General features: G+C 42.7%; 4 protein-coding genes and 1 non-coding gene across 8 annotated transcripts; 3 read left to right on the top strand and 2 right to left on the bottom strand.

The window, feature by feature from the left end:
• The first annotated feature begins 165 nt into the window (after positions 1–165).
• On the top strand, positions 166–988 carry LOC108651902 (protein DPCD). The gene has a single exon (XM_018101833.3). The coding sequence runs from the start codon at positions 281–283 to the stop codon at positions 950–952; it is 672 nt and encodes a 223-aa protein (XP_017957322.1). The 5' UTR covers positions 166–280; the 3' UTR covers positions 953–988.
• LOC108651904 (uncharacterized) lies at positions 967–1,874 on the bottom strand. The gene is made up of 2 exons (XM_018101834.3): positions 1,665–1,874; positions 967–1,606 (listed from the first exon to the last, which is right to left on the bottom strand). Exons 1-2 carry the CDS (start codon positions 1,686–1,688, stop codon positions 1,013–1,015), a joined length of 618 nt encoding a protein of 205 aa, XP_017957323.1. The 5' UTR covers positions 1,689–1,874; the 3' UTR covers positions 967–1,012.
• LOC108651898 (UPF0415 protein C7orf25 homolog) lies at positions 1,809–3,438 on the bottom strand. 2 transcript variants are annotated; one of them, XM_018101829.3, is made up of 5 exons: positions 3,300–3,438; positions 3,007–3,233; positions 2,621–2,947; positions 2,010–2,561; positions 1,809–1,950 (listed from the first exon to the last, which is right to left on the bottom strand). In XM_018101829.3, the coding sequence occupies exons 2-5, from the start codon at positions 3,154–3,156 to the stop codon at positions 1,873–1,875; spliced, it is 1,107 nt and encodes a 368-aa protein (XP_017957318.1). In that variant the 5' UTR covers positions 3,157–3,233; positions 3,300–3,438; the 3' UTR covers positions 1,809–1,872. The 2 variants fall into 2 exon arrangements, with proteins under 2 accessions (XP_017957318.1, XP_089115006.1); XM_089258880.1 differs by having other exon boundaries at positions 3,007–3,230; positions 3,300–3,429.
• On the top strand, positions 3,306–9,837 carry Sf3b3 (splicing factor 3b subunit 3). 3 transcript variants are annotated; one of them, XM_018101827.3, is made up of 11 exons: positions 3,306–3,446; positions 3,726–3,987; positions 4,244–4,609; positions 4,855–5,329; positions 5,399–5,733; positions 6,450–6,757; positions 6,988–8,965; positions 9,096–9,146; positions 9,264–9,327; positions 9,509–9,560; positions 9,631–9,837. In XM_018101827.3, the coding sequence occupies exons 2-7, from the start codon at positions 3,762–3,764 to the stop codon at positions 8,959–8,961; spliced, it is 3,684 nt and encodes a 1,227-aa protein (XP_017957316.1). In that variant the 5' UTR covers positions 3,306–3,446; positions 3,726–3,761; the 3' UTR covers positions 8,962–8,965; positions 9,096–9,146; positions 9,264–9,327; positions 9,509–9,560; positions 9,631–9,837. The 3 variants fall into 3 exon arrangements, with proteins under 3 accessions (XP_017957316.1, XP_089115003.1, XP_089115004.1); XM_089258877.1 differs by having other exon boundaries at positions 6,988–8,992; positions 9,029–9,146; XM_089258878.1 differs by lacking the exon at positions 3,306–3,446 and having other exon boundaries at positions 3,750–3,987; positions 4,224–4,609.
• Positions 9,362–9,437, top strand: LOC115561906 (small nucleolar RNA Me28S-Cm788). Its single transcript, XR_003980012.1, has one exon. It is a non-coding gene; the product is annotated as a small nucleolar RNA Me28S-Cm788 (small nucleolar RNA).
• Positions 9,838–20,278: the final 10,441 nt, after the last annotated feature.

Raw genomic sequence — 20,278 nt, 5'->3', positions numbered from 1 at the left:
TGAATTGGCTTGCTTTAAATAGCTATTGATATTAAAATACAGCTGCAAATGGTGAAATATGCTTATTTCTATGCGCTCATCGGCGGCCACGTCAACTTCGCTTTCTAGATTTTTGACAATTGTTGAAACATGTTGGCAGCCCCTAACTATGTATTTAGCTTGTAAACAAAATGCCTAGCAGCTGACTGCTGACAGCCCTGGTTGCCAGGGTAAAAAAAAAAACAAAATGTGCTTTTGCGCCATCGATCAAATTTAGTTAAAGCTTGTTTTTTTTTACAAAATGTCGTATCAACATTGGATAAATTATTTGCAGTCTGCTGAGAAAAACTCAATGATCAGCAATAAGCTGCGCAAGGTACTCTACAAGTTCCCCGACGGTCAGCAAATGGCTGAGGAGTATAATATGGATACGGGCGTAGTGCAACGACGAGCATGGCGCAAATGCAAACAGCTAATGGGTGAACCCGAATGGGAAATTGAGCTTGGCGAAGAGCCACGACAACTGAATTGGGCTGCCGCCAATAAGCAAAACACAGCTGGCGGCGGCGATGCGGACAACATATCTGGCGGAGAATTCACTGTGCGGGAGAGCAATACTGCTCCATTACTAACCAAGCGAATTACAAAGAAAAACATTGAATGGCGCATACGCAATCTACCTTACCCTCTGAATGTGTACGACATTAGAGCAGATGCCGAGCAGCGTGCAATTATCGTAAGCACAAATAATAAGAAATATTACAAAGTTATAAAAGTACCTGAACTGGATCGTTGCGGCGTACCGCCTGTCCAAGCCAATATAAGCGCTCATCATCAGTTCAATACACTCATCATAACCTACCAGAAACCCCCAATACTCTGCGAGATGGAGGCACAGGTTTTACTTCTGCTAAAGGACGTGGAGACGGAGACAGATGTGGATGATTTGTTAAAAGGATTGCTGGCTAAATAATAAAAGTCAATATGTAAAATATGCATACAAATTAAACTATTTATTTTTAATTATCACAAGCTACTTTTGATTGCTCTCGGCCATGCCGATGTAGCTGGCCAGAGAGGGAGCTGACGAGCTCGTAAACATGGTATAATCAAATGTGGGTAGCTCTAATGGAGTTAGGGAAGGCATTTCATGCTCTGAGCTGCGGTCAAGTGTGGAAAGGCTATGGAACTCCTGACTTTCTGATTGGGGATCGCTTTGGATCGTGGTCTCCACTTTAAGTTCCACTAAAGAAGGCGTCACTTTTCGTTCAATGGTCGAGGTGAACTTGGCATCAAAGTCCTGTACGGTTTTGTCGATGGCCTTGGCCACAGACTGGGCTGAACCTACTCCCTGCTCTGGCCGCAACGGTAGCATTGGACTTGTCTCCTTCAACTGCACGAAATCTTTCATCTTTGTGAGTCCATATTGTGTTTTACGCATCTCGATTTGCCGAAGCTTGCGCTGAAAGTCAAGCGTTAAGGTATCGAGCACTTCCTTCGATTTTGCCATTTGAACATTTTTGTAAGCATCTTGTATGTAGATTAGCGAAGTCTCCAGAGCCTTTATGGCGTCTTCATAACGATGGTGGCGTATAAAGCGCTCGGAGCGACGTTCGTGGAAATGCGCCTGTACGTATTGATAAGGATGAAACACAACAGTTCTTAAAAAAATTTCTTTTATTTACCAAATTTAGCGGTGCACAATCCATGTTTTCTCTTTTTGTTCTTGTTTACCTGCGCAGTACGTGAGCTGCTTGGCAACTCTGTATCACAGCTGGCCTAACGATAACTAACAGAATAAAAAGTATCTATCGAATAAAATACCAATATTTTAAAATTAACCTTTTTTATGTACAAAGTTTTAATAAGTTAAAAATTTTCTATTTAAGTACTCTATAGCGGGACAGCGTTCGCCTGTTTACCCTCAGTGAGCGCACGCGACGCATGCACAAAAACGGGCACGTTTATACCCTGAAAATAAATCAAAAATTACGAACATCGAATTTCATTAAGGTACAAATTACACTCACTTGCATTTTAGCCGATCTAACAAAAGCCTTATTTGATGTAACTGTAAATATTTTACGATCCATGCCAAAACTAAAAATCTTTAAGCTTCGCTCATTCACTTTAGCAGTAAAACGTATGTTGGAAAACTCTGGCGGTATTGTGTCGACATCCGGATACACTGTTACTCGTTTCATAAACTCTTCAGCGCGTTTACGCTCACCCGGTCCGCCCAGTACAGTGAGAATGTTTTGAAATGCATCATTGGCCAATTGGCAACATACTAAGCGTTTGTCCTTAAATATTTTGTCGAGTATTGGTTTCACCGGAGATTCGCGCTCCTTTTCAGCCTGTTCAGTTAGAAGCGGCTCTTTGAACACGTAATTACAGCCGCCATTCGAAAGAGCGCTCACATAAGCCAGCAAAGTAGTCACATCCAAGTTTAATTCATTTGACAAGGTGGCATACTGATCCAGATCCACGTCAGGCTCTTCCAAGGAGGCAGTTTGTACTCCCATTTCCTTGAGCTCATCGTGCAACGAACTGTCAATTTTATTAGAGAAATAAAAAACGATCTGAAAGAATTATTGAAAAAATAATTATTTGAAAATAAAGTGGTTGGGACCATCATCACCTTGGGACGTTGAAACATGCAGAAGTGCAGTTCACTGGCTTCCAGATAATCGCTTGCCTGATCCAAAACGCTACGTGCACCAAAGCTGACGCAGCCTTTGGCAGCATCCTCGATAGATTTCGAGTTGCGCGCTATTACTTTTATCCATTTTAGGCCGTTATTCGCCACAATGTCTACACGCAGAGGACTCTCGCGCGATTCAAGGGTAAATACAGCATTTATATCCACGACTCCTTGCTGCAGACGCAAGGTTTTTATGAGAAATTCATAGTTAACAAAGTTACTGCTTGTGATGTGATTCTCCTTTAAAGTCTTTGTGCGTATAACCTGTAATTAAATATGGGTTAGCTATAAATAAATGTTTCAGTTTGTTCAAGCACTCCGACTTTTTCCAAGAATTTAAGTTCCTGTTCTATTTTCCTTTGCACTTTTGCTACTCCTGGAATGTCCTGGAATTCGACCAAAGATTTCTTAAGTTCCTCGCCCAGCCTGATTTTCTCATTGGCTTCTGCATATAGAGCATTATCCATTTCCATTGCCACCTGCTGAGCTTAAAAACTTTCTGTTCGTATTTTAATATTATTGTCATCGGCCAGCTGATCGACTAGGGCTTCTAAAACGTATCGGAAATTTATGTTATCGAAATGAAAGAAACTCTGTAGCGAGTACTGTCAAATACCGCCCGCGTTTTCTTCCATCCACTTTTTCTTCACCGGTCAAACCAAGCGGCAGCTCTGAAAATGACGCCGCTTGAGTGATGTGAAAATATCTAATCCAAACGCATCATTATTAAAATGTGTTAATTCATTGAACAAAATAGCAAAAGGTAATTAACTAAGGTGTAATCTACTTAAATTTGGCAATATTTTAGTGATAGCTATGCACAATGTATCTCCAGAAATCAGAAATGTCTGTGCTTTGGTCGCATTTGAAGTGTGCAAAATTAAAAAATAAATGCTGCTTACTAAGCATCGTTAGGCGACACGACGTTTGTTACTGTGGCCTTGGTATTATTAAAGTAGTACATTACCGCTAAAATCTTAATATTGTGCACGTAAATTAAGTTGGTCGTTTCTAACCTCAACATACACGTTTTTTCCTACAGTGCAACTGTGTAGGCTGAAAATAGTTCTGCTTCAATATGTACTTGTATAATTTGACGCTCCAAAAGGGCACCGGCGTCACACATGCCGTGCACGGAAATTTCTCAGGCGGTAAACAGCAGGAGGTGCTGCTGTCACGTGGCAAGTCGCTGGAACTGCTGCGACCCGATCCTAACACGGGCAAAGTCCACACGCTGATGTCGACGGAAATATTTGGTTGCATACGTGCGCTAATGGCCTTCCGTCTAACAGGCGGCACAAAAGGTTGGTATGATTTAATATTTAATATAATTTGATCTATGCACAAAACCCAATTGAGGCAACTTTGTTGGTTGTTCCCAGTTTGACCTTAGTGAACGTGTCTATGTGCGAAAGTAATTTGACTTGACGTCGCATTTGCTATGACCCTTAACCACATGGCATGGCGAACTGAAACTTCGAGTTACAAGAACTTCTAACCTCAAAAAAGTACAGTTTCATTGCTTCCAATATAAAATCAGATATATTTGGCTTTTCATAGATTATATTGTCGTGGGATCAGATTCTGGACGCATTGTTATACTGGAGTATATGCCTAGCAAGAATGCCTTGGAAAAAGTACATCAGGAAACCTTTGGCAAATCGGGCTGCCGCCGCATTGTGCCGGGACAGTACTTTGCCATTGATCCCAAGGGCCGTGCCGTGATGATTGGTGCTGTTGAAAAACAAAAGCTGGCCTACATCATGAATCGAGATACCCAGGCACGACTAACTATATCTTCACCTCTGGAGGCACACAAGTCCAACACATTGACTTACCATATGGTGGGCGTGGACGTTGGCTTTGATAATCCCATGTTTGCTTGTCTGGAAATCGATTACGAGGAAGCTGACTTGGATCCAACAGGTAAATATATGTCTTATCTAAATTTCATACTATTGGCGCTTTAATTCACAGTGCATATGGATAATAGACCATTGACATTGTTATGTACTTAGCGCTAGATAAATGTGACCACTGAACCATTGGTGCCGCTGTAATTACCTAGCTACACTTCACTGATTTGTGGTCCACATCCTTTTAAATTTAATTACATTGTTGATTCCTATTTAAACTTTCCACTAAACATTATTTTTATTATTAATTTGCAGGGGATGCAGCTCAACGGACGCAACAGACGCTCACATTTTACGAACTTGATTTGGGCCTTAACCATGTTGTTCGCAAGTACTCTGAACCACTCGAAGAACATGCAAACTTCTTGGTTTCTGTGCCAGGTGGCAATGACGGACCCTCTGGCGTGCTTATTTGCTCTGAGAACTATTTGACCTACAAGAATTTGGGTGATCAGCATGATATACGTTGTCCCATACCTCGTAGACGCAATGATCTTGATGATCCTGAGCGTGGAATGATCTTCATATGCTCTGCAACCCATCGCACGAAGAGCATGTACTTCTTTCTGCTACAAACAGAGCAGGGCGATATATTCAAGATAACCCTTGAGACCGATGACGATGTGGTGTCCGAAATCAAGCTAAAGTACTTTGATACAGTGCCCCCCGCGACAGCGATGTGTGTGCTGAAGACTGGTTTTCTGTTTGTAGCCAGTGAATTTGGCAACCAGTAAGTGAAACAGGAAATTGAGACATTTTTTCAGAGCGTTCTAACCTGTTTTCTCTTTGTTTTTAATAGTTACTTGTACCAAATAGCACATTTGGGTGATGACGATGATGAACCCGAATTCAGTTCTGCTATGCCACTGGAAGAAGGTGAAACATTCTTCTTCGCTCCACGTGCATTAAAGAATCTCGTTCTGGTCGATGAGTTGCCTTCCTTTGCGCCTATTATCACCTCCCAAGTGGCTGATTTGGCCAATGAGGATACGCCACAATTGTATGTGCTGTGTGGGCGTGGACCGCGCTCCACACTTCGTGTACTGCGCCATGGTCTTGAAGTATCAGAGATGGCTGTCTCCGAGTTGCCCGGTAATCCGAATGCCGTGTGGACTGTCAAGAAACGCATTGACGGTGAGTCGATATCAAAGATTTAATTTGATCTTTGCGCTTATTTATTAAGTTTAGACCTTAAGTTTGCTAGCTATGAAATATTTCTAATAACTCAACTGGTGCATTGATGATACTGAACACGATACCCCAAGATAAAGAAATAATATTCCTATACATGTACAGGATGTGCTACGATTGTTGATTTCAACTTTTAAAATATGTATAAAAGTGCTGCAAATTCGTGGCATCCATTAAATGGGCAGATATTTGATCAGCAACAATCCTAGCCTATGTACCTGTATATAAACACGATCCAAAAGCCACAAGTTATCAACCACCAGTTCTCTCTTATTTCAGGCGCTTAAACACAGACGTCTACTGTTTGTTGTGTGACTATTGAACAGATATAAAAAGCGAGTTATCCAATAGACTCGTGTATAATACTTATAATTTATATTTGTCTTTTGTGAAGCGATAGGTAAGGCAACATTACTGCAGCTCTTAAGTCAACAGATACTACAAAACAAATGATACAAACCTTGATTACTTAATATTATAATTAAGACTTGACATTGAACATGATGTGATTACTTATCATCCGTGTTTCAAATGAATTTTACGTTGATTTCAACTTGATAACCTGATTATTCAATGTCACCAAATGCCCTTAAATTGGTATATTTACAAAGAATATTTTACTGACGATCAAAGTATTTGTGTTGTGTTCCTACTTTTAGACGAGTTTGATGCCTATATCATTGTCTCATTCGTGAATGCTACACTGGTTCTGAGCATTGGCGAGACCGTCGAGGAAGTGACGGACAGCGGTTTTCTAGGCACTACGCCAACGTTGTGCTGTGCTGCACTGGGCGACGATGCTTTGGTCCAAGTCTATCCAGATGGCATTCGTCATATACGGTCTGATAAGCGCGTAAACGAATGGAAGGCGCCCGGCAAGAAATCCATCACAAAATGCGCTGTCAATCAACGTCAGGTGGTCATTACGCTCTCTGGTCGCGAGTTGGTTTACTTCGAAATGGATCCGGTAAGCATTAAATAAGGCAGAAGAGGATATTTAAGTACAGTTGATATATCCCTGTCTTCAAACTGTATTTATATATTCTCAATACATTGCCCTGATGACAAAAACACGAAAAAGAACAATCATGTTGAGACACTTTGTGTCCTGCAGTGCTGAGCAATTATTAGACAATGTATTTTTGCAAAATAACCCCGATTGATGAAGATTACTAATTGAGAATAATCTACCTACAGACTGGTGAACTGAACGAGTACACGGAACGGTCGGAAATGCCTGCAGAGATCATGTGCATGGCTCTGGGCACGGTGCCAGAGGGCGAGCAACGATCTTGGTTCTTAGCAGTTGGTCTGGCTGATAACACTGTGCGCATACTTTCTCTGGATCCCAATAATTGCCTCTCTCCGTGCTCCATGCAGGCGCTACCCTCGCCGGCCGAGTCGTTGTGTTTGGTCGAAATGGGTCATACGGAGAGTACGACCAATGCCGGTGCAGATGATGATGTGCCGGCACAACGCAGCGGCAGCAATAAGGGCACCATCTATCTGAATATTGGATTAAGTAACGGTGTCTTACTGCGCACTGTGTTGGATCCTGTATCTGGCGATTTGGCGGATACCCGAACACGTTATTTGGGTTCACGTCCGGTGAAACTGTTCCGCATCAAGATGCAAGGTTCTGAAGCCGTGTTGGCCATGTCTAGCCGCACCTGGTTGTCCTACTATCATCAGAATCGTTTCCATTTGACACCGCTGTCGTATGAGACGTTAGAATATGCTTCGGGCTTCTCTAGCGAACAGTGTAGTGAGGGCATTGTGGCTATATCGACTAATACTCTGCGTATCCTCGCGTTGGAGAAACTGGGCGCGGTTTTCAATCAGGTGGCTTTTCCACTGCAATTCACGCCGCGGGCCTTTGTCATACATCCGGATACGGGTCGCATGTTGATTGCTGAAACGGATCATAATGCGTACACCGAGGAAACAAAGAACACGCGTAAGGAGCAAATGGCTGAGGAAATGCGTAGCGCTGCTGGCGAAGAGGAGCGCGAACTGGCCAGGGAAATGGCCAACGCTTTCATCAATGAAGTGCTGCCCGAGGATGTGTTCTCTGCACCCAAGGCAGGACTCGGCTTATGGGCTTCGCAAATACGCTGCCTAGATGCCATGCACGGCCAAACGATGTTCACTGTGCCCCTAACACAGAACGAGGCTATCATGTCGATGGCCATGCTTAAGTTCTCCGTTGCTGCTGATGGTCGCTATTATTTGGCTGTGGGAATTGCCAAGGATCTACAGCTGAATCCGCGTATCTCGCAAGGTGGATGCATTGATATTTACAAAATTGATCCAACTTGCTCGGCACTAGAATTTCTACATCGTACTGAGATCGAGGAGATACCCGGCGCATTGTGTGGTTTCCAGGGTCGCCTACTAGCTGGCTGTGGTCGCATGCTGCGCATCTATGATTTGGGCAAGAAGAAGATGCTGCGCAAGTGCGAAAATAAACACATTCCCTACCAGATTGTCAACATTCAAGCGATGGGCCACCGTGTCTATGTCTCTGATGTCCAGGAGTCTGTATTCTTCATACGCTATCGTCGCGCCGAGAATCAGCTCATCATATTCGCTGATGATACCCATCCGCGTTGGGTAACGGCCACAACTCTCTTGGATTATGATACCATTGCTATTGCTGATAAGTTTGGCAACCTGAGCATTCAACGCCTGCCGCACTCAGTCACCGATGATGTGGACGAAGATCCTACAGGCACGAAGTCGCTCTGGGATCGTGGATTGCTGTCGGGTGCCTCGCAGAAGTCTGAGAACATTTGCTCGTTCCATGTGGGAGAGATTATCATGTCGCTACAGAAGGCCACTCTCATTCCCGGAGGCTCCGAAGCACTCATCTATGCCACATTGAGCGGTACCGTGGGCGCTTTCGTGCCGTTCACTAGTCGTGAGGACTACGACTTCTTCCAGCACTTGGAGATGCACATGCGCAATGAAAACCCGCCCTTATGTGGTCGGGATCATCTCAGCTACCGCAGCTCATACTATCCTGTGAAGAACGTACTGGACGGTGATCTCTGCGAACAGTATTTATCTATTGATGCAGTAAAGCAGAAGAGCATTGCAAGTGACATGTTCCGCACGCCCAATCAAATCTGCAAGAAGCTCGAAGACATACGCACACGCTATGCGTTCTAAATAGGTGAGTGTATAAATTACATGTGGAGCTGTTGGGGCAGCTATACGATATTTAACAACTAGATAGAAATTTTGTTAAATTAGTTTAAATAAATACGCTTATACTTATTTCTTTATTTGTTTGTTATTTGCAGTTGATTTTGAATGCTTAAGAGGACACCCAATTGCATCTTTTCATATTTAAGGTGAGTTTTCTCGATAGAAACTTATGCAAATTACTTTGTGATGAGCTAAGCTGTTACCTTGTTACTAAGAAATTACTTATGCAATTAATATTAATAGTTTTCCTTGTTCTATTGCAGTATAATAAACAACTCAACCCTCTATCGATTGGAGTCTTGGAACACATTCGCAATAGCTGAAAAGGTAATTAAATGGGGATTAGCTAGAGAGCAAATAAATAATCTACGATGATGTTTTTTTACATATGTTAGACTAATGAAATGATTTGATTGTAACTTAATTACTGAGTTCAAAGCTCAAATAAATATGGTTTGAAAAGTAGATCCACGCCGTACTAAAATAAATTTTTTATTCTCTTTTGCAGCTAATTTGTGCTCCGGATTCTTTGATTGGTCGACATCTAAAATATTTACTAGGTAAGTTTGAATATTAATTAAATTATACTCAAAATAGTTGCTAATCATGTGTTTTTCTTCTTCATTGCAGTTTAAATATGTAATTGGTAATACTTAGACGTAGAATGCACATTAATACACCCATACACAACCACTAAACGACTGCCTATTTATATTTATACTAGATTTAATTGTTGCATAAAGTCAACATTTGTGCATCATATTTAATTGCCACACTTTTGTAATTTAAGCCACAATATTACTCTAATAATAATAATAAATGTATACAAAGCACAAAGTGGGTCTTAATTTGCATGTGCTTGTTAGCCATGTAGCTCGGTTCTTGGCCTTGTTTACCAGCATTCGCCACTCTACCGCTGTGGCATGCCACGGATATCAGCTAAGCTCCAAGCATTTCTAGTTTTCTCTCTACCCATCTCTCTGTGGTATGTGCGCAATATCAAATTGTTGTAATTTGTTATGTACCGAGTTATAAGCACAGTAGTTATGCAAATTACGTGCCTCTCCTAGCTCTCGTTGTTGGCCCGGTGGCCCGGCCATAAAGCAAGCATCCGCAAAGTGTTCCACTTTGTGGCATGTGAAAGGTGGGAGCGGGAGGGAGCGTGTGCAGCACAGTTGCATCAACTAGCTGGCGCTGCGCCATCTGGTTAAACGATTTATTAACTTCATTTCTAGATCATTAGATCGCATAACACGGACATTCATCACTTGTTTGCACTTTTTGCTGCAACACGCAAGTGTGCAACGCAAAACAACAACAACTGCAGCGACTGCAACGTGAAGCTGCAGGCAGCCGCTACGCATGCAATTCACGCCACTTGCAGCTGCAGCCTGAGCATCGATCGCGCCACCGATAAGCGCAATCAACGCTTGGCGCAAACACTTGCCCAACACATGTAGCCCTAATACAGTCACGCCTACTTCTGATACCCTTTCCAAGTGGTGATGCAATTTGCAGAGACTTGGAAAGGGTTTATGAATCTTCAACTCCTCATAATTGATTCACTTCGAAGCCCTTCGCCTGGCAGGACATTTGGCAGTCGACCTAGCTCAACTTTTGGTCTGCGATGGGTGCGCCTGGATGCTGTTGCCATATCCATTTGCGGAATGCGTTCAGCGTTTGCACAGATGCCCAGTTGTAGATAAGGCAAATGCTTTGTCTGGACTGCGATGTCCTGTACCTGTATATGAGCTTTGCGTTGTTTGTTCCTCTTGTTGTTGCTGATGCTGTTGCTGTTGCTGTTGGGGCGTTGTTGGCTGCTATCAGCGCTGGCCGATCAACGATCTGAGCATCTGAATCGAACTCCGCTTGGGCTCTGCGGCAGCAGCTGAGCTAGATGCTTATCAAAAATGCCTCGCGTGATAAAATATTCGCATGAAAGAGCCAGAGACTGGAGATGGAGATTGGGCACTGTAGAGCTTGTAACTTGGAGCTTGCAAATGGAAATGGGTGTTAACGCAGCAACTTTTCAGCTGTCCTCGTTGTTGGATAGCGTGTAAGAATTTTCTGCGAATTCGCTGAGATTTTAATCGGTTAGCTGTCTGGCAGTCTGACTCGCTGTAGACATAGCCCGACACTTTCCCTGTAAATGAAATACTCATTTTCCGAGCATTTTCCAGTCACGTCGTTTCACAGTTAGCAACTTTATTAAAACTAACGGCAAGCCAAATAATTAAAACGCAGCACAGCAAAAAAGCAAAGAGGAATCGCAAATTGCGGGCCATGTAATAAATAGAATCATCAGCCAGTCAGCCAGTCAGCTAGGTAGCCAGCCAGCAAGCCAGCCAGCCAGGCAGCGGCCGGTCAGAGCCAGACAGTTAAAGTCAGGGTCTCGGTTTGGGGCTGTCTAACCGCCATCATCATCATCATCAGCAGCAGCAGCAGCGTGAACATTATCATGATCATGATCGTGTTCATTGGCAGTCGGAGCAGCATTATTTTAATTCACTTAGCAGCTTTGGACATTGGACGTTTAGGCACAGCTGTGAGCCGGTCTGACTCTGCTCTCTTCGCCTGACAAACCAATTATACAGCATGGATTTCGATGTGCAAGTGTAGATAGGCGAGAGGGAAGCGAAGGAGAGGATGAGGATCGGCATATAAGGTGCTTAGGAAAATAATAAGACAACTTGATTACGTTGAGGCAACTGAAAGAGATTAAAAACTTCTTAGAAATTATAATTGAACTATTTAACGGAGTCTAAAGATAGCAGAAGACTAAAATAGTTAAATATATATGTATGAACACAATCTTTGAAAACTTAATATTAATAATAATTAGTGTCAATAATCAAGTTGAAAATCTTTTATGAAGAGATTGACATAAATATTGTAAAAGACGCTCTGAAAGTGGGGATCCATATGATACCATTAAAAGCAAAAACTTGGACTTGCTAGCAATACCAATTAAAAGTCAAGAGTTGTGCGAAAATGATATTTCATTTAAAGATCCAATTTTCTGCAGCTGACACAATTTTATTTATAAAGATCAGAGCTGAGCACAGCTTGACGTTAACTGCTTTTATAATGAGCAGCAGGAATCTGAGGAGAAAACATAAAGTTATCAATTCGCTTTGCTTGGTTTACACCACAATCGCAGCTCCGATTTGATTCACTCAGCTGTCAGCGCAGCTGTAGGGTCTAACCAGGAGAAGAGGAAGACGATGAGCAGAACAGAACAGCAAAAAACAAGTAAGAAAGCTCTAGTCGAGACTGCTCGACTACGAGATCCCCTGAACCCTACAAGCAACTGATATTTCAAAAATAATTAGCAAACACACACGCACACACACACGCATACAAACAAACACACGTACACACATACACATGCAAACAAACAGACGCATACACACACACTCACATATACAGGCGATTGCGCTTTGGTTGCGCTGCAGTGTTGGCAATATTAGGAGAACTTATTTGTTGAATAATTTAATTTCTAGACGTACGATCGTAATGAAACTTTCAGAACGTATTCACAATGTTAAAATGTATGTGTATACCGAAGCACAAGTCTCTAGTATTTGATATACGACTTTTACAAAGATGAGGGTGAGGGGGTGGTTTTAGGGGTGGGGGGTAAATTTTAACAAAAACCGAAATTGTATAAAATTCATCTTAATATACATTTTAAATTTGGAGACTCTAGCTTGAAAGATGTAGGAGATATAATTATTTAAGTGATCTTCGATAAGGTTTTTTATCGATAAAAAAATATCGGAATGAGTTATCGTTTTTTAGTGATAAACTCGATCTGCGCGTGATATATACGGACATTTTAAAAAAAAGTTGAAGTCTCTAGCTCTTATATCTTCTGAAATCGACGCGTTCATACATACGGACGGACGGACGGACGGACGGACGGACGGACGGACGGACGGACGGACGGACGGACGGACGGACGGACAGACAGACGGACAGGGCCAAATCGACTCAGCTTGTCGTCCTGATCAAGAATATATATACTTTGTGGGGTCTGCCACGCCTCCTTCTGCCTGTTACATACTTTTAACAAAACCATTATACCCTGATTTCCCATTTTCAATGGGTTCAGGGTATAAAAACTAATTGCCGCCTGCCAGAAGAGGGAAAGCTGGAGGGAGCCAAGGAGAATGACAATCGGATGCGAGGCATATGGATCCGCATGCTCAGCTGTGGATTGCTGTCAGCAAATCTGTCGTGGTCAGTTGAATGTACTTATCTACCTTCAGCACACATACACACATATGTCTGTACGTATGGAAGCTTGCGTGCGTAGCTTTGGCTTGACGTAGGGCAGAGCTGACCCCATTCGGTGTCATTAACGTGGCCCAAGGTCTGTTTGTTTTGGCTTGGCTTGGCTGGCAATTTGCGCATAATTGACTGAGGCAAATATGAAATGCGATGAGGAGACTTTGGTGTGCGTCACTCTGAACTCATTTGAACTGCCGCCGAGCTTGTCAGCAGCTCCAGCTGTTGCTGCCAACTCAAGTCTCGGCCGGAGGCGAAGGCGGTTCGACCCGATCTCTGATCCTCAACGACAAAACTCAGTTTCCAGTCACTTAGTCAACAATCTGTTGCATCTAATTGTCTTTTGCAGCAAATTACTCAATTCCGTGTTGCTGCTGCTGATGCTGCGATAGCAACAGATGTAGATCTGACCCGCTCCTTCTCTCTCTCTCTCTCTCTCTCTCTCTCACTCCCTCTCTCTTACTCCTCTGTCGTGTCTTTGACATAATTTTCACTTGAGTTTGTTTTTGAGCAGCACAAATTGGACTGCGTTGATGACGATGATGCGTTGAGTAACTCAATCGCAATCTCTTAGTTTACGGCTCTGCATCGGCGCTTCGTATGCCATTGGAAACATGCACTTTAATGGGCGTGGCCCACTTCCGCAAGCAATTTGCTGCGGTTCTTGGGCGGCGGGCATAATGGAACATTTTAATGCTGAAACTGATGATTAAAATCAAAGTCATAAGACGATGTAGGTAGGCAGCTTGGGAAGAGTGGGAACGAGCGGGATACCCTGTAAGATGAATGTGAGAATAAAGAGAGAGAGAGAGAGAGGGAAAAGTAGCTACAACAGCTATATGAGCTATCTCTATCTCTGCTCCTTACTCTTCTCCTTACTATCTCAAGTGCTAGAGCAGATCTATCAGATCAGAGCCGACGTCAATTTCCTTCAACTTTCCATTGCTGGAAAGCAACTGCCTGTCCTCAGTGGCTTAACATTTACAGGGTACCAGAGCTGCACCACTTGCACAAGATGTCAAGAACGCAGTCGCAGTTGATGCTGCGAGTCACAATTGAAGCTGCAAGTTGCAAGTTGCAAGTTGCCAGTTGCAAGTTGCCAGTTGCAAGTTGCCAGTTGCAAGTTGCCAGTTGGCAGTTAAATACGTTGATCACTCGCACAGATCATCAACACGAACATGCCACAGCCGCAGCAGAGACACGTCGAGCCAGCGAGCCATAAAAACGGGAGCAGACTGCAAACATAATTGAAAGCAATTTGCGGCTGACTAACTGAGGCCAAGGAGTAGCAGACCTAAAAGGTGAACGAGATAGAGAGGGAGAGAGATACAGAGAGAGAGAGAGAGAGAGTGGAATTGAGGTGGGGTCTGCTGTGGCTGGGTGATCTGAGCAGACGGCAGGTCGAGCGTCAGCATAAACATTACATATATTGCCACACACACACACTCACACGTGTTGTTTGTCATTTCAGTTGGCGCTTCGCATTTGCTTTGAGTGAAGGGGTTCTTCAGTTGTTGCTGCCACACATGCAAGCGAGCGAGCGGAAGTGTCTCAGTTCCGGCAAATGTTGATCATCTGCACCTGAACAGAGACATAGAGAGAGAGAGAGAGAGAGAGGGGGGGATTTAGGGAGAAAGGGGAGAAAGAAAACACATTTGATGCAGCTGTTCATCCTCGAGGCCCCCATTTTCCCCCTTTGCTATTGCGCAATTGTGCAATGCCTTTGATTTGGTTCTTTTGCCACTCGACTCGTAATTGCAAACAGCTGAACCACATGTGCTGCTGCCCCCAAAAGCCTAATCGATATTTTTGGGGCTAGCGAAAGGGGTGTGAGAGGCCAGAGTAGAGTCAATGATCATTAGCATAGCTAGAAGGCATATTTCTGAAAGTGCGCGCCCGGGTCTAGCCCTGGGCCCGGGGGCAATTGTTAATTAACTGAAAGTGTCAACTGGTTGCAATCAACCAAATCTGATTTGCTTTTTGAGACATAAAAAACAGATGGAAATTTGTAAAATTGCTTAATGGAACAGTGGACTTCTGGGATTTCTATTCCAGACTCGTAGTGCCAATAATCAAGTTTTACATCAATGCTAAAAATAGCTTTGCCTTTGTATAAATTGAGGTAACAATATGAGACTTAAAATTCGCGTAATCTACAAATTCAAAAATTTCACAATTCCCTCTCTTCCTCTATCTCTCCGATAGATTCTTACTCTAGCTTGATATCCATTGATCTCTCTTTTTCTGCATCTCTCTCGCTCTCAATTTTACACTCTCACTCTCTTCCTTCATCCTCCTCTCAACCAGTGTTTATCCCTTTGCCTTCTCTCTCTTCGGTTTCATACCATCGTAATGTTTTATTCCCTAGTTTCTCCCCCTCTGCTGTTTCCACTTAGCGCAATAAAATATAGTTTTCTATTAATACTTCTTGACATACATCAAAATTTCCTGGGAATTAACTTATCAATTTGCACAATTCGTCCAATTCAGTGAGCAAAACTTTCAGTGCTTATTAAATAAACTCGGATAGCGAGATTTCATGGGCCGCCCCTGAAGGTTAACTCCCAGGGGTCATTTCGCTTAAGCCAAGCTTGGTTGGGCAGCAATCTGGTTGGGCATGGAGCTCCGACATATAATCATGCATATACATGTACTTATACACTATATGTACTGCACATACACAGCTGAATCATGAGGCATATACCCGATATATGTTTGTATATTTATATGTATGTATATATAAAGCAACTTCCTACAGCTGCTGAAGACACAGCCGGCCAAGTGCGTTGGGTATACGACGTACATACATATATTTTGCAGTTGTTGCACAAATAATGAATGAAACGCGTTGTTGTTGTTGTTGTTATTGTTAAAGTTTATCAAGTTGAAATTGCACAGTTGGTTGACTGCTGCCACAACAAACAGCAAACGAAAGAGCAATGAAAAGGCTCTCGACTTATGGTTGGGGCTCAACTTGTGCTTGTGAGAGTGGGACTTAACCTATTTGTATGCCCGCTCAAGTGGTGCAGAGTGAGCATATTGGTTGTGTTTTTAATGGAGATTGACTGCCAAGGTGGTCTATATAAATATGACTACTCAGCTCCAGCCTTAGCCGGTGCACGATTGTTGGACCTGCCCTCAAAATCTACAGGAAAAAGTCATCAATATTTGGAGGTAAACAATTGAAAAGCTAAGAAACATGAGAGCTGCGGAGAAGTTCAATAAAACTAAATGAAATTTGAGTGCAATAAACTGCGATTAGTGTTTGTTTGTCTTGGAGTCTGCTGCTGTTGCTGTTTCTATTTGAGCTTCCGTTTCCGATCGGATTGGATTGGGCTGCTGCTCAGTGCGCTGTTTACGTTCCGAAGCCCAGTCGAGAGTGGAGGGGCTCTTAGGCAGTTGTCCACAACCCTGAGCTCAGCGATTCACTGTCAGGCGACGGTCCACGCACAAGGCAAACAAGCCGAGCAGCAGGCGGGCCAGATGTTGATGTTGTTGTTGTTGTTGTTGTTGTTTATAGCAAATTGCGCATACGCCTCGTTGTGCGGCCAGGCGTTGCAAATAGTTTGTCATAAGTATACATAAATACACATACACATACATATATATATACTGTTGTGTATATATGATCATTCAGCTCACCCACACAGCAATAATTCAAGTGCAGCGCTCATCAATAAAGTGAAATTTTTGCTTTTGGGGCGTGCAGCCTTGCCCGATTGTTGTTGTGCTTTGATGGACACATGCACGAGGCATATGCTACACATGCACACACCAAGTGATATATATATACACATGTGTGCATGTATATACTGTATGAACGACAAGGCAGCAGCTGAGGCAGCAACCGGACGCACGTGTTCATTTTCATTTGGCGCACAGAGAACCCAACGATAAATAGCCGCAGTCGCAGTCGCAGCCGCAGCAACAACAGCTGTACAGCAGAATCTTTGTAGACGATGACGGAGACGCAGACGACGCTGATGACGACCAACTGCGGAAATTATTCATTCAAGTGCTGCTGCTGCTGCTGTTGCTGTTGTTGCGGCTTCAGCTTCTGCTTCGGCCTCTGCTTCTTCGGCCCGGCTTGGCTTGGCTGCTTCTGCCAAGTAACAATTTGAAATTCATACAAATTGCGAGCGGCGAGCGGAACCAGACAATAGCCGCAACGCTTGCCACATGCGGGGGCAGCAACTGGAGCCACCCAAGCAGCGCCAACATGTCCGGCAGCAGCAACAGCAACAACAATAGCTGTCCATCAAACTGGCAGCGAGGCGCAACGAGCTCCCAAATGTGGCTGTTGTTTGATTTCATTTGCCAAAATAATTGTCTCACATTGCATAATCCAGCAGCAGCAGCAACAACAACAATAGCAACAATAGCAACCACAGCAACAAACAATGAACGAAATGAAAGCTCAGCTTTCACCCCGACATTTGGGCCGGGTCTAAAGCCATCAGCAACTGCGGATCACAGACAATAAAACAAAAGCTGAAAAAAGCTAAAAAGCCAAATCTGAGCAAAGCAACAACAACAACAACAACCTAAAAAAACCCAAATTCAGGCAACGAGCTCAGCGCTGGCAGCACACGGCACACAGGTGTGCACAATCAATCAACATGAGATCCCATTTAAGCTGCTGTAACAATGACCACGATAATCACGCAGCCACAGCTACAACCACAACCACAGATCGCTCGTGTTTTTTTTTGGTTCCAGGTCCACGCACAATCGCGTTGATAGCTTCGATAGCCGCACAAAAGTCAGAGCAAGAGCCAGAGCTTGTCTGACCATTTCTGTGAGCAGAGACCACCGCACCACAATCGCTCAAGGCAGCAGCCGCAGTGGTGGTGCGGTTGCGGGTGTTGCTGCTGGAGCCGCAGCATTGTCTAGACCCAGCTGATTGCTGTTACATTCCACACTTAATTAGCTGCCAGCCCATGGCTAAACAATGCTCTCGAACAATTTCCCAAAAATTTTATTTATAGCAGTATGAATTTTTGACTCTCAGGTAGATCAAGCAAAAGAGTAGATCATGTTGAAGGGTCGATAGTTGGGCACAGCTGAGTGTTGATGAATATGGCTGTAGTAAAGCTGATTGAAGTGAAATAACAAACATTAAAATTATTAATATTTTTGACTTCATTTTTCAATTGCTTTCACTCTTCAATTAAATGTATTTTTATTAAATTTTTTGAGTAATATTACATTGTTTTTCGGACAAATGGGACTCTATTTTTAAATGTATTTTTTAATTATTTTTTATTACAATATATTAACAAAATTTAAATGACAGTAGCTAGTCGTATGCTTTAATTAATAAAATATTAAATTTTTTATTTTTTAAATATTTTTTAATAATAAGAAACTAAGAAAATAATCAAGAAATAATGGCATATTCATATATTATCTTTCTCTCTCTCTCTTGCCCCCTTGATAAATCAAAGTGCTGAATACTTTTTTAGTCTCGCCTTTCACCTGATCAATTTGTTTAACAAATTTAAATTTCTATTGAGTAATTAATCTCATTTGTCCAGCTCATTTCCTAGAGGCAGCCAGTCGAAGGGGATTTTCTTCTAGCTCATTTGCCAGCTGAAGTCGCAGAGTTCAACTATATATGCTCTTTATCAAGCCCCCAACACAATATAGTCGCAATGTTGAACAATTTTAATTGGATATATGTTCATTGACTGCAACAACAACTGCAACAGCAACAGCAACAAGTGCGGCAAGTCGTGTTGCTCATATTTTGCTGAATGCTGAGCGAAATTAGCATATGAATAAGTTTTGAGTGTTACACCAGCTGTGCGTGTGTGAGTGCGTGCGTGTGTGAGTGGTGCGTGTGGTTTTCTTGGCTTGAAGTTGAAGAAGGCGGCGGCACGCATCAAAGCCGACCACCAACAATTGCCACAGTCAGAGCCGGAGTCGCAGTCGCAGTCGGAGTCGGAGTTGGAGTTGGAGTCGCAGCAACATGTGCACACTCGACTCGTATGAAAACTAAAACCGAAACTGAAACCGAAACTGAGCTCGAATTGGAGGTCACGTAGTTGTCCGGGCACCATGCAACGCCTTCATTTGGCCAGCGCTGCTCTGTGCCGCATATAAATTACACAATGCAACACACAGACGACGCCGCGTTGCTGCAACTCGGCCACAAATCGAATTGCCGCAAAAAAAAAAGAAACAGAAAAACTGAGAGGCAAGTGAAACCCTGTAAATGCAATGAAATGGTTTTTAACTTTTGCAATTTTTCAACGGCCAAGCCAAAAAAATAAAACACAACAAATAATAAAAGATGTGCGAGAGCCGGGAGGAAATGAACGAAGAGTGAATGTGCTTACAAACCATGATATATATAGAATGGGATATATACATACGATTTAGTATAACATATTTGGAACAACAAGATATAGAAACATTTGCTGAAATACTTTCAAATATAGTTAGATGCACTTATTCGATATGCTGTAATAAAATGTGAAAAAATATAATATGTTTATATGTATATATATGTCGAATAAATATAGCATAAATATTGTATTGGGTGTTCTGGTGGTTCTTGATATTTATTTATTTATCTATTTAGTTTTCTTGAGCTGCGCTTGCCGATTTTCTTAAACTTTAATTCCTGTTGCTTGGACTGGACTTCTTATGTCTTCATCTACGACTTATAAAGCAGATGTGAGATCTATGATGAGCTGCTTGCCTTAAACTACGCTCTTGTGATCTTTAGTTTTGCTCCACATTTCTTTTGAGTCTCTCACGCCAGATATTAAAGTCAATAATTAATTTTATATATAAGCTGATCATAGTTTGTCTAGTCCATCAAAAGTATATAGACTCGATATCAAATAGATTTTCTGCGCAGACAAATTGCATGAGCGAATCGCAGCACCCTCTTGGCAGGGTAAAGCAAACTAAGCTTCAAGCTGAAGGCGTCGGCATGGCAATAATATGGTTTTTGATGTTTAAACAAGGTCAGCTCTGC

This window comes from Drosophila navojoa, chromosome 4, assembly GCF_054131105.1.
Source record: "Drosophila navojoa isolate 15081-1374.11 chromosome 4, UAZ_NAV_1.0, whole genome shotgun sequence".
NCBI lineage: Eukaryota > Metazoa > Arthropoda > Insecta > Diptera > Drosophilidae > Drosophila > Drosophila navojoa.
This window is presented reverse-complemented; position numbering and strand designations above follow the sequence as displayed.

What these genes read in the sequence shown, in the direction of transcription:
- LOC108651902 (XM_018101833.3), top strand. Translation starts at nt 281, where the DNA reads ATGTCGTATCAACATTGGATAAATTATTTGCAGTCTGCTGAGAAAAAC.
- LOC108651904 (XM_018101834.3), bottom strand. Translation starts at nt 1,688, where the DNA reads ATGGATTGTGCACCGCTAAATTTG. An exon ending in ATTGTGCACCGCTAAATTTG is followed by an intron (nt 1,607 to 1,664) that starts GTAAATAAAAGA and finishes CAATACGTACAG; the next exon opens with GCGCATTTCCACGAACGTCG.
- LOC108651898 (XM_018101829.3), bottom strand. Translation starts at nt 3,156, where the DNA reads ATGGAAATGGATAATGCTCTATATGCAGAAGCCAATGAGAAAATCAGG. An exon ending in GCATGTTTCAACGTCCCAAG is followed by an intron (nt 2,562 to 2,620) that starts GTGATGATGGTC and finishes TAATTCTTTCAG; the next exon opens with ATCGTTTTTTATTTCTCTAA. An exon ending in TTAGATCGGCTAAAATGCAA is followed by an intron (nt 1,951 to 2,009) that starts GTGAGTGTAATT and finishes ATTTATTTTCAG; the next exon opens with GGTATAAACGTGCCCGTTTT.
- Sf3b3 (XM_018101827.3), top strand. Translation starts at nt 3,762, where the DNA reads ATGTACTTGTATAATTTGACGCTCCAAAAGGGCACCGGCGTCACACAT. An exon ending in GCCAGTGAATTTGGCAACCA is followed by an intron (nt 5,330 to 5,398) that starts GTAAGTGAAACA and finishes TGTTTTTAATAG; the next exon opens with TTACTTGTACCAAATAGCAC. An exon ending in TTTACTTCGAAATGGATCCG is followed by an intron (nt 6,758 to 6,987) that starts GTAAGCATTAAA and finishes ATCTACCTACAG; the next exon opens with ACTGGTGAACTGAACGAGTA.